Genomic DNA, 12,392 nt, shown 5'->3' on the forward strand with positions numbered 1-12,392 from the left:
TTTACTACCGTGCAACTTTTTTTTTGCGAATGTCGCTATAATTAATTCACTACTACTGCAAAGTGAAATATTGAAAACTTGCTTACCTAGGGTTTTGAAAAAAATTAGCTTAAAAGCCACTGCCTTCAAATAGTCTCACGGAAAGTTGCTTGGCGCACATGTGACAATATACCGTAGGCGCATATAATAAGCAAAAAAGTCCCTTACCAGCTTTGATCAATTCCTCTCTATATGTTTAGTTCTCTTTTCACTCTATTTTTCCCACTCCAAATCCAGTTTAGACACAGATAAATTATAAATTGCTCATGTATAAAGATTTGTAATACCAATTTACTGAAGTAATATAGTAACCTCAGGCTGTTGTTCACCTATAAAAGTAAATACTCAACAAGCTATGCATTTAAGAAATATACATTGTTAATCAGATACAATATTTCATAATATATTTAATTTGAAGTAGACGTTCGTACACGTTCCGTCAACTACAACCCTATCCAAAACGATCACTGAGTCTGACTCCACAGCTCTTGTTTTCTCCAGGTCTTTTGAGGTTTTTATTTCTCATTTCTTTGTTTTCTAGAATATGCTTTTAAAGCCATCAACCAAGGAGGCCTCACATCAGTGGCAGTTCGGGGGAAAGATTGTGCCATTGTTGTTACACAAAAGAAAGTCCCTGTAAGTAATTTGAATGCAATATTTTGGACTATGACTGTATAATACATTATTTTTAGCCTTGGGGGGGAAGAGAAATGCTGAACATGTAGCTGGGTGACACTCCAATTATCACTATTCACGGAGATATGAGGATGGACAAAGCAGGTGCATTCCACAGGTAAGGATCAACGACATTTCACATCTTCTTCTTCCCTGAAATATTGTTGATCCTTACCAGTGGAATGCACCTGCTTTGTCCATCCTCATACAGTGACCCCCTGACCTACAATGGCCCCGACATACGATAATTTCAACATACAATGGCCTCTCACAGGCCATCGCATTTGAAGGCAGCATCAACATACAATGCTTTTGTTTGTCGGGGCCATCGCATAAACGGCTATCCGGCAGTGGAGACTGCTTCCGCTTCCGCTGTTTAAGGTGCCCCGTGTGGTCCGGTGATGATGACTCACCTGTCCCGGCGCTCCGGACCGTTCTCTTCAGGATCCCCTGCATCGCCGTCGCTCTCCATCGTCGTCATCACATCGCTGCGCACGCCGTCCCGTCATCCAATAGGAGCGGGGTGCGCAGCGACGTGATGACTGCGATGAATAGTGACGATCCCAGGCAGCAAAGACGGTCCGGAGCGGCGGGGACGCGGCGACAGCGATCGAGGGCGACATCCAGGGCAGCAGTGACGGTCCGGAGCGGCCGGGACAGGGGAGTATAACTTCCTATACTTTTCATTGCACGGATCCCTCAACATATAATGGTTTCAACTAACGATGGCTCATTGGTAACGAATTACCATCGTATGTTGAGGGACCACTGTATCTCCGTGAATAACGGTAATTGGATTAATTGAGGTATTGTCGCCTATCTCTTCCTTCTCATCTGTACAGTGCTGAGACTTTGCCTTTGTTGGAGTGGAGCACCGCTAACCATTACACAGAGCCCAGTGCTCATAAGACTGTTATGTTTGGTGTTAGCAGAAGACCTAGTAAACGTCTAGTTGTCTCAGCTGCTTTCTTTTCCTACAATATGTAGCTAGCTTGGCAAGTTGGAATTAGTTTCCATGTAATACTGACTAAACTACACCAGAGTAAATGCCTAACACTGTAAGAAGGTTCTTCAGCAGCACAATAATATTCCAACATGGTTTTGATGTTTTCTAATGTCTAATAGACCTGGTATTTGATTCCGTTACAGTGTTCTACATAACTTTTGTTTTTTATACGTACTGATGCAGGATAAGTTGCTGGACTGCAACACGGTGACACATTTATTCCAGATAACTGAGAACATTGGCTGTGTGATGACAGGAATGACAGGTAAGATATAAAGACTTCCCTTCATGTAACTGTTCTTTGGATGTATTACTGTATTATATTACACTTCCATTATTATAGTGCATTACTTTGAGACTGTGTAAGATTTAGCAGGATTACCGCAGCATGTTTATTAGCAGATCACTAGCAGTGTTAGCATGTATAAACCAGATTAATCTCTACTACCACCAATGTCCCTACTAATCCAGGTTATCCATAAATCCCAGCTGCTGTTAAAGTGATGTGAATTTAGGAGTCATGCACCTCCCTGAAAAATTATTTCATGTACTGCACACCACACATATAATTGTTATCAAACATTATGCTGGGCATTGCTGTGACCAGTATACAGTGGTCCCTCAACATACGATGGTAATCCGTTCCAAACGGACCATCGTTTGTTGAAACCATCGTATGTTGAGGGATCCGTGCAATGTAAAGTATAGGACAGTGGTGTACAACCTGCGGACCTCCAGATGTTGCAAAACTACAACACCCAGCATGCCCGGACAGCCAACGGCTGTCCGGGCATGCTGGGTGTTTTAGTTTTGCAACATCTGGAGGTCCGCAGGTTGTAGACCACTGTTAGAGAAAGTTGTACTCACCTGTCCCCGGTGCTCCGGACCATCACCGCTTGTCACCGCTGCCCGGGATGTCGCCGCCCATCGCTGTTGCCGAGGTGTCCCCGGCGCTCTGGCAAGGCTTCTGCTTCCCCGGCAACCGCGTTCTCCATCGCCGCCATCACGTCATCGCTACGCACGCCGCTCCTATTGGATGACGGAGAGCGCCGACGATGCAGAGGATCCCGAAGAGGAAGCGCCGGAGCCCCGAGGACAGGTGAGTGACCATCACCGGAGTTCATGGGGCACCATAAACGGTTATCCGGTGGCAGCTGAAGCAGTCTGCGCTGCCGGATAGCCGTTTATGCGATGGACCCGACATGAAAAAGCATCGTATGTTGATGCTGCCTTCAACATGCGATGGCCTTTGAGAGGCCATCGCATGTTGAAATTATCGTATGTCGGGGCCATCATAGGCCGAGGGGTCACTGTATTGTACAAAGCCTCGGTTTTAAAGGGTATGTCTCGCCAGCAAACCTCTGTCATGATGCCAGTGTGAAAACAGCCTTATTGCAAAATTACTTGAATTGCTAAATTTGACGACAGAGAGGGGACATAATAATTTGTGATGTCACTTATTTTTTAGGTAAAACAAATAAATACATTTACCAACCGTGAATATTAAACGCAATGTTTAATGTGCTTTCTTCACTCTTAGCGGACAGTAGGTCTCAGGTGCAGAGGGCACGATATGAGGCTGCCAACTGGAAGTACAAGTATGGTTATGAGATTCCAGTCGATATGCTTTGTAAACGGATTGCTGACATCTCTCAGGTGTACACACAAAATGCAGAAATGAGGCCACTAGGCTGCTGTAAGTATTTCATGCATGATAGAATGTCCAGTGTTATTTTGTATAAATAAATGTTTATTGTCTTATATTTTTCTTGTTATAATTTTTGTTATCTTTAAGGTATGATTCTAATTGGAATGGATGAAGAAAATGGGCCTCAGGTTTATAAGTGTGATCCTGCTGGATATTATTGTGGCTTTAAAGCTACCACAGCTGGTGTAAAACAGACTGAAGCTACCAGCTTTCTAGAAAAGAAAGTCAAGAAGAAATTTGATTGGACATTTGAACAGAGCATTGAGGTGGGTGTAGAAAACTACTCTACTTTAGTATGAAAGCTGTTTTGATCAAAATAAAAAAATTACATTGCATGCATCAGGCGCACACACACAGTATACAACAAGCTGTGCATGGGATATTCCGTTTTTGGCTTCATAGTGGTATGGCTGTCAATGCCATCCACAATCCCCAAAACAAGGCTTATTTATCCCCATCCCAACCCATAATGTACATTGTACGTCATGAGACCAGCTCAGGAGTACGATGCAGGCTCATGAGTTCTGTCTGCTCCTTAATCCGGTGAACATATTAATGTATCGTGGTGTGAATGCATCCCAATATGGCTTAAGGAACCTGACAAGTTCTCTTTTAAAGCAAAACTGCAGGGATTATACAGCAGATCTCTGAGTTAATTAGATAATAGCATTGAATATGCATTATTATGGAAGAAAGATGTCATAAGGGGTAAAAGATCTCCCGCTCTGTAAGCCGTAATTAAATGTTGCTAAGTATCATCTCTTCTTACAATCACTACTTTTATGAATGATTGGTTTAAAAGAGGTAAATTATAACCTAAAACAGGACTGTTTATCTGAATTGCAAAGTTCTTGACCATTGCACCTTGTTTTCTCCTCCCATAGACTGCCATCTCTTGTCTCTCCACTGTTCTGTCTATTGATTTCAAACCTTCTGAGCTTGAGGTTGGAGTAGTGACCGTGCAGGATCCAAAATTCAGGTTTGTTTAGTGTGTGATATATTGACTGGTGAATATGTGGTCTCTGAAGCAGTACTGGTGCATATTAGCTGTAGATTATGGTTAAGACCTGTTGCAGGTAAGTGTCATATAGAAAGTTGCATGTAGTGACCCAAATGAAAAGCATCATAGAACCCTTGAATGCTTTGAGTTTTGGTCATCAGACCCTTAGTCGGAAAGGAACTAGTAGCGCCAGTATTATGCTCATCTGAATCTGGCATTCGTTTGTAAGATGCTAAGTACTCACTAAATTGCATGTTAAAGCAAGTCTGTTGCCTAAAATGTGTCTGTGCCAAATGCACAAAAATGTTCAGTTGTTTAATTCAATATGAAACTAGTAGAAATGTGAAACTAGAAGAAATGTGTTGGAAAGAGGTTGGCACTGTATAAGAACATTTCTTAGAGTACCTGTCACCAAATAAAACTTTTAATATAGTGTTCCTTGTGTAGTAAGCAGACACTTTTCAATTTGCTTGCTTTTAAAATTATCAATATAAATATGTTGAAAATGTATAGAAAAAACAGCTACTAGGTGGCTCTGTTCTGTTCCCTGCTGCAATTAATACAGTGAGTTTGGTCTCCTCCTGGTCTGGCAGAAGACCAAACTCAGGAAGTACTTCTCTGCACTGAGCTTGATTGACAGCTGCACAGACCCTCAATGAAAGCTGCAAATAGCCTCATTAAAAGCTGCAAAGAGCCCCACAAACATGCATAGAGCCTCACTGAAAGATGCGCAGAGCTTGAGGTCTTATATTCATTACAGCACTGCAACGATGTGAGGGTGGAAGTGGTCCCCCAGCAGGCTTCAGTGATATCATGCCTGCTGGGACACCCCCACTTTCTTCTGCTGGGAGATTGCACTAGGTGAGCAAGAATAAAGGTGAGATTACAGAGCTTTTTAAAGCTCTGAAATTTTTTTTAAGGGTGGGAGGAGTGTTAGGAGTAGTTAGGGAACATAGCCTGAGTTAGTTTAAAAAGTTTATTTGGTGACAGGTACTCTTTAAATTCCATAAACTATTGAAGTACTTGTAATGATCCCATGGATGTCGGTAGAAAGATGATCCTTAAAGGGGTTCTCCCTCGTTTATACTGTTTTGTTATTATGTTTGTGTGTTATGTGTGTATAAGTATGTGTTTTGTTATGTGTGTTGTGATTATGTATATATGTATTTTCTTACCTTTTGTGAAGATCCGGAAGCTGGTCCCTTTTTCTTCCAGTGGCTTGCTGTGTACCTCTGCCTCCGCCATGTTGTGTTCGGTATGTGGGATGTCGGGGGGTGTGTTCTTGCTTCTGTCCTTCCTATCTTCTGACGTCCGAGGCAAATGTTTTCTTCTTGTTTCTTCCGTGGCTCAGCGACGAATCTGCGGCCTCTTCCGGCGCATGCGCAGGTATTATATATATTTTTTTTGTATACAATAACTTTTTTTGGTCTAATTGACAAACTGTCTGCGCTTGCGCAAAGCTACGCTATTAGCGTAGACCTAATGTACGCTACCCTGTTAGCGTAGCACTTGCGTACTGGCGCATGCACAGACAGTTTGTCAATTAGACAAAAAAACTTTATTGGTAAACAAAACAAACAAACTACCTGCGCATGCGCCGGAAGAGGCCGCAGATTCGTCGCTGAGCCACGGAAGAAACAGGAAGAAAAGATTTGCCTCGGACGTCAGAAGATAGGAAGGACAGAAGCAAGAACACACCCCCGACATCCCACATACCGAACACAACATGGCGGAGGCCGAGGTACACAGCAAGCCACTGGAAGAAAAAGGGACCAGCTTCCGGATCTTTACAAAAGGTAAGAAAAAACATATATACATAATCACAACCCACATAAAACAAACTCATACTTATACACACATAACACACAAACATAATAATAAAAAACAGTATAAACAAGGGAGAACCCCTTTAAGGCGCTCACCCAAGGATGCAGAGTTCTTCATAAAGAACTATATAGAAAAGGACTGATACAGACTGAACATTTCAGATCCTGTGGGCAATATAAGAAACACACTGAAATGCCCAGGATAATTGCTTCTGTCCCTTGCAGCCCACAAAATTTGTGCCAGCAGCTTCAGCTCCGGATGCCTGATGGATGCCCTGGTAGATGCTGGGGGGCGTAACAGCACATGGTTGCGCATTCCATTGGTCTTTTTTTTTTTTCTTTTAAACATTGAGATAAACTATTTAAAGGAGTTCCCCCGTAAAAAGTTTTTTTTTTTTTTTTTTTTTTTTTTTTTTCCTTTTAAATATCCCCAGGCTGCCTGATCAACCCAAAAATAACTCCACTTACCTTCCCCCTCCAGCCTTAGTTATCATAGCACTCATCTTCTTTGTGTTTCACTTCTTGGTGCTGGGGTCAGCACGAGACATTGGCAATCAGTCATTCACTGCCGAAAGTGGTGTCCTGCCTCAGCCACTAATTGTCTGAGCTAGCATCAATGTCTCGTACCAACCCCAGCACCAGAAAGTAAAGTTCAGTGAAGATGGGTGCTGGGAGGGAGGTAAGTACATTTTAATATTTATTTTTTATTTTTAATCAAGCAATTAGTACTAATTATAATGTAAACCTTTTTGTATATTTTATATATTTAGTTTATATGTAGCTACAGGCAGCAAAATCTCCTATATCTGCACTTTTGCATTACATGTTTAGTTACTAGCGCAGAGAAAAATATGGAAGCGGTACCTCTCTGGAATTCCTAAGTGCACATCACCTTGGATGACTTGGTCCAGCTTGTGCTCACAGGCAAATGGCTTCAGAAAATATGCACTCTTGAATCTGCACATGGAGCTCTGTTAGGAAGCTTATTTAAAGAGTACATTCAGGTGTCAAAAAACTGAGCTGAACAGTCCATCACACAACAGGTCTCAAATTATCCCATTGACTTTAATAGGGTTTGTGTGATTGGCGGAGAAAAAAAAATTTGTGCTGCGTTTTTTTTTTTTTCCCTACACTCATGTCTCTCTCAGCAAACATTGCTCCCCTAACAAAGCCAAATGCTGATGTGCTCATAGCCTTAGCTGTAGAGGCCCTCATTATTTCTCAGAATGAAGGTTCAGAAGTGCTTCTTCCATGCCTGCCATGTACCGTTTCACCCAATGGACTAAAGGGGGGGGGGGTGTATTGACAGTCCTAGCAACTTTCACTACTACTATTGCTGGAGTAACAAATTACAGTCATTGCCGTAAATGTTGGCACCCCTGAAGTTTTTCAAGAAAATGAAGTATTTCTCACACACAAGGATTGCAGTAACACATATTTTGCTATACACATGTTTATTCCCTTTGTGTATATTGTAACTAAACCAAAAAGGGGAGGAAAAAAAGCAAATTGGACATAATGTCACACCAAACTCCAAAAATGGGCTGGACAAAATTATTGGGCCCCTTAATATTTGGTTACACACAAAAATTTATGAAATCAGTCGCTTCCTATAACCATCAATAAGCTTCTTACACCTCTCAGCCGGAATTTTGGACCACTCTTCCTTTGCAAACTGCTCAAGGTCTCTCTTGGAAGGCGCCTTTTCCCAACAACAATTTTAAGATCTCTCCACAGGTGTTCAATGAGATTTAGATCTGGACTCATTGCTGGCCACTTCAGAACTCTCCAGTGCTTCGTTGCCATCCATTTCTGGGTGCTTTTTGACATATGTTTAGGGTCATTGTCCTGCTGGAAGAACCAAGATCTCGGACGCAAACCCAGCTTTCTGACACTGGGTTGTACAGTGTGACCCAAAATCCATTGGTAATCCTCAGATTTCATGATGCCTTGCACACATTCAAGGCACCCAGTGCCAGAGGCAGCAAATCAACCCCAAAACATAATTTAACCTCCACCATATTTCACTGTAGGTACTGTGTTATTTTCTTTGTAGGCCTCATTCCGTTTTCGTAAACAGTAGAATGATTTGCTTTACCAAAAAGCTCTATCTTGGTCTCCTCTGTCCACACGACTTTTTCCCAGAAGGATTTTGGCTTACTCAAGTTCATTTTGGTGAATTGTAGTCTTGCTTTTTTATGTCTCTGTGTCAGCAGTGGGGTCCTCCTGGGTCTCCTGCCATAGTGTTTCATTTCATCTAAATGTCGATGGATAGTTTGCGCTGACACTGATGCTCCCTGAGCCTGCAGGACAGCTTGAATATCCTTGGAACTTGTTTGGTGCTGCTTATCCACCATCCGGACTATCCTGCGTTGACACCTTTTCATAAATTTTTCTCTTCTTTCCATGCACAAGGAGATTAGCTACAGTGCCATAGCTTGCAAACTGCTTCATAATTTTGCACACTGTGGACAAAGGCAAATCTAGATCTCTGGAGATGGACTTATAACCTTGAGCTTGTTATTTTCCCACAATTTTGGTTCTCAAGTCCTCAGACAATTCTCTTTTCTTTCTGTTGTCCATTCTTAGTGTGGCACACACAGACACACAATGCAAAAACTAAGTGAACTTCTCTCCTTTTTATATGCTTTCAGGTGTGATTTTTATATTGCCCACACATGTTGCTTGCCCCAGATGAGTTTAAAGGAGCATCACATGCTTGAAACAATCTTATTTTTCCACAATTTTGAAAGGGTGCCATTAATTTTGTCCAGCCCATTTTTGGAGTTTGGTGTGACCTTATGTCCAATTGGCTTTTTTTCCTCCCTTTTTTGGTTTAGTTCCAATACACACAAAGGGAATAAGCAGTTGTATAGCAAAACATGTGTTACTGCAATCCTTTTCTGTGAGAAATACTTCATTTTCTAGAAAAATGTCAGAGGTGCCAACATTTACGGCCATGACTGTAAATTTACCCTTATAGAAGTCTGTTTACTGAAAGCGATGCATCATGAGACATAGTTTAAGACATAATCTATTTTATTTTACTTACTATTATCTTGGGTATCCTGCAGTGAGGGGTAGATATCAGTTATACCTTATGCAATGCTTGCAGTTTTCCTAAGCTGCAAATGAGCAGATTTATTTTCCAGCTATATTTTGTGCATGGTTTACATTTTAAATTTAAGGCGTTACTGTCAATAGTAAGAAAAAATTAAATAAAATCCTCAAGTCAGTGTAGTAATGGGCCCTAAGACTTGTAAGCATAATAATATGCATGTTTGTATATGTTGAATACCTTTTTAATCTGTGTTTTACAATGCTCAATATTCTGGATGCATTTGATTGTGTAATATTTCCTGTATTTCAGAATTCTCACAGAAGCAGAGATTGATGTTCACCTGGTAGCATTAGCGGAGCGTGACTAGCATATCTCCAGATTTGACAAGTGACCACAAACCTTTTGCCTGTTCTTCTGTGTATCATTTAAATAAAGAGATTTTTTTGAATATTGTTTCTATATTATTTTGTTCTTAGCAGTGGCTTGCTGAGAATATAATGATGAATACACTTTATCACGAAATGAATAATGTACGGTAGGTAATACACTGTTATCTATTCCCTCAGCACACTTTATTGAAAATGGAAAAGGTCTTGAATTCTTCTAGCCTCATCCCGCAAATGTCACATTAACTAAATATTCCTTCTTTCAACTTTGGAAATGATCATACACTCTTTGCGGGTAATTCTGTGGTGCACTGCAAGTCTAATTTGCTTGTTGGGCCAAGGATGTAATTAAAGCTCTCCTGAACCCATAGAAATGTATGCAATCAAATCAATTGCATGAAGTATATGGCCAAGTGCATTGGCTCTAGAATTTTATACCAGAGTTAGATACACAAAGTATTAAGGCCATGTTCGCACATCATCAATCTGGAGCAATATCTAGGTATGTTTCAGATTTCACCTACTGCAATACAATAAGCCATGGCTTTATTTTCTCTGAAATTTGGATTTAACACCTTAACAGCTAAAGGCATAGGGGTACGCCCTCGGTCTTTGATGCTTAAGGACCGATGGCGTATCTTTATGCCCTCTGCATTTCCGATCACTGCCAGTAATCCAGCGGTGATTGGAATGGGATGCCTGCTGAAATTAGCAGGCATCCCGGGACAATGCCTAGGGGGGGACACCCCCTCCCCCATAAAGCTGATTGCTGTGATTCGCTAGTGAGTTCTGACCTGTGAAACGGAGCGATTTTGGGTTGCCATTGATCCAGAAGAGGAGGGTGATGGGTGGTGTACAACCGACCAATCATGGGCATTGGGGAAAGGGGTAACCTACCATTGCCCTGCTCTGCCCACACACACTAGGAAGTGAGTGAGCGGAGCCTGGTGCCAGTGATTCCCCCACCCCATGCTTAGGCTGCATGACCCAGGCCCCCCTTTAGGGTGAGGAGGTCTGCTCCAACCTTTAGGCATTTTTATTTTTTTTTAAGGGGGGGGGGGGCTTTTTCGGTGGAGGAGGCAAATATCACGGCCCCACTTTTCTGTTGAGCAACCCTGGTGCCCATACTAGTTGTTTGGCCCCCACAGACAAGTTTACCTGTACCCTTTAACTGTGAACTTGTCTGGAGTGCAGCAGAGGACTATCAGCCCATGAATCCTTGGTTAGTTGGCAACCCAGGAATCCAGACTGACATTGTTGGATTCACTAAAATTGAATCTTTCAGTAATTTTTCAGTGACGACTTTGTCAATCTAATGGTGGAGCAAACAAACCTGTATGCCCAACAGTTTATTGCCCACCACTCAGATTCCCTTTTGGCTAGGCCCAATGGATGATGCTTGTCAGTGCAGCAAGATGAGAACATATTGGGCCCTCATGCTGCATATGGGCCTAGTCAAAAAACCTAGTGTCAGGCAATACTGTAATGGGGATGTCCTCCACCAGACCCTGCTCTACAGTATGGCCATGACACAGGGAAGTTTTGAGGCCATCCGGAAATGCCTGCCTAACGTTTATAATGGAGCATGCCCCCCCAAAGTGATCCTAAATATGACCGCCTGTACAAACTCCGGCCGGTCATCGATAACTTTTTGGAGCCAAATGTTTGGAGACCTACATACCCCAAAGGGATGTCTCTCTTGATGAGTCTTTCATTAGCTTTAAAGCTCATCTTTCGCCAATACATTTCCACTAAGCGAGCGAGGTATGGCGTGAAACTCTATAAACTCTGCAAGAGTACCTCACAGTACACTTACAAGTTTAGAGTTCATTAGTGACGGGATTCCTGTCTTGAACCCCCAGAATGTCTTCCCCTTATAGATAACCCTACCACCCGCTCGTGTTGGTTCATGACAAGTATGATCTTCAAAGATTGCTACTTAACTATTCAACCCCTCTACAAGGTTTTTAACCCCTACAGGACCCATGACTTACCGCTACATCATGATACCCTTACCGGTACGTCCGTGGGAATTCCGGTCCCCGCCGGGCATGGACCGGACCGGGGACTGCTGATATCGATCAGCAGGCACCCCGCGCAAATGCCCATGGGGGTCATCAGAATCGATGTGAATTCACATCGGCGATTTGCGGCTTTTCCGGATCATACGGGTCTGTTGTGACCCAGAAAATAAGGGGTCCAAGACACCCACGATCCCCCTGAATGGATAGGAGTGAGGTGGCAGGGGTGCCTGCTATTGGTCATATAGAAGCGACAACCAATAGCAGATCGGAGGCGGGGTTAACTTTCGGTTTCCCCGTTCTGCCCACCCACAATAGGCGGGGCAGAACGGGGAAACCGACGTGGACCGGCGCCAGAGGTCCACTTGCCCATCGGCGGAGGCGACGATCGACTGCGGTGATCGACGGGGGGCGGCGATGACGTGCGGCTGGCTCCTACGGAAGCCTGTGAGTTGCGTAACAACATCTGGAGGGCTACAGTTTGAGACCACTATACAGTGGTCTCTAAACTGTAGCCCTCCAGATGTTGCAAAACTACAACTCCTAGCATGCCCAGACAGCTGATTGGGCATGCTGGGATTTGTAGTTTTGCAACAGCTGGGGGCTGCAGTTTGGAGATAAATGTGCAGTGGCCTCTGTGCGGCAATCAGTACATGCTGGGAGTTTTAGT

The 12,392-nt window shown here is 42.9% G+C and overlaps 1 protein-coding gene across 2 annotated transcripts in view; it reads left to right on the forward strand.

Annotated features, from left to right (window-relative positions):
• The window catches only part of PSMA6 (proteasome 20S subunit alpha 6), a 28,926-nt gene extending 19,163 nt beyond the window's left edge, over positions 1–9,763 (forward strand). Inside the window, exons 2-7 of one of the 2 annotated variants that reach the window (XM_056546297.1) lie at positions 581–675; positions 1,898–1,985; positions 3,261–3,416; positions 3,516–3,694; positions 4,313–4,407; positions 9,625–9,763. In XM_056546297.1, coding sequence (XP_056402272.1) covers positions 581–675; positions 1,898–1,985; positions 3,261–3,416; positions 3,516–3,694; positions 4,313–4,407; positions 9,625–9,682 — 671 coding nt within the window. In that variant the 3' untranslated portion in view covers positions 9,683–9,763. The remainder of the gene's footprint in view (positions 1–580; positions 676–1,897; positions 1,986–3,260; positions 3,417–3,515; positions 3,695–4,312; positions 4,408–9,624) is intronic. The other variant, XM_056546298.1, reaches the window with a different exon arrangement.
• Positions 9,764–12,392: the final 2,629 nt, after the last annotated feature.

This window comes from Hyla sarda, chromosome 11 (assembly GCF_029499605.1).
Source record: "Hyla sarda isolate aHylSar1 chromosome 11, aHylSar1.hap1, whole genome shotgun sequence".
NCBI lineage: Eukaryota > Metazoa > Chordata > Amphibia > Anura > Hylidae > Hyla > Hyla sarda.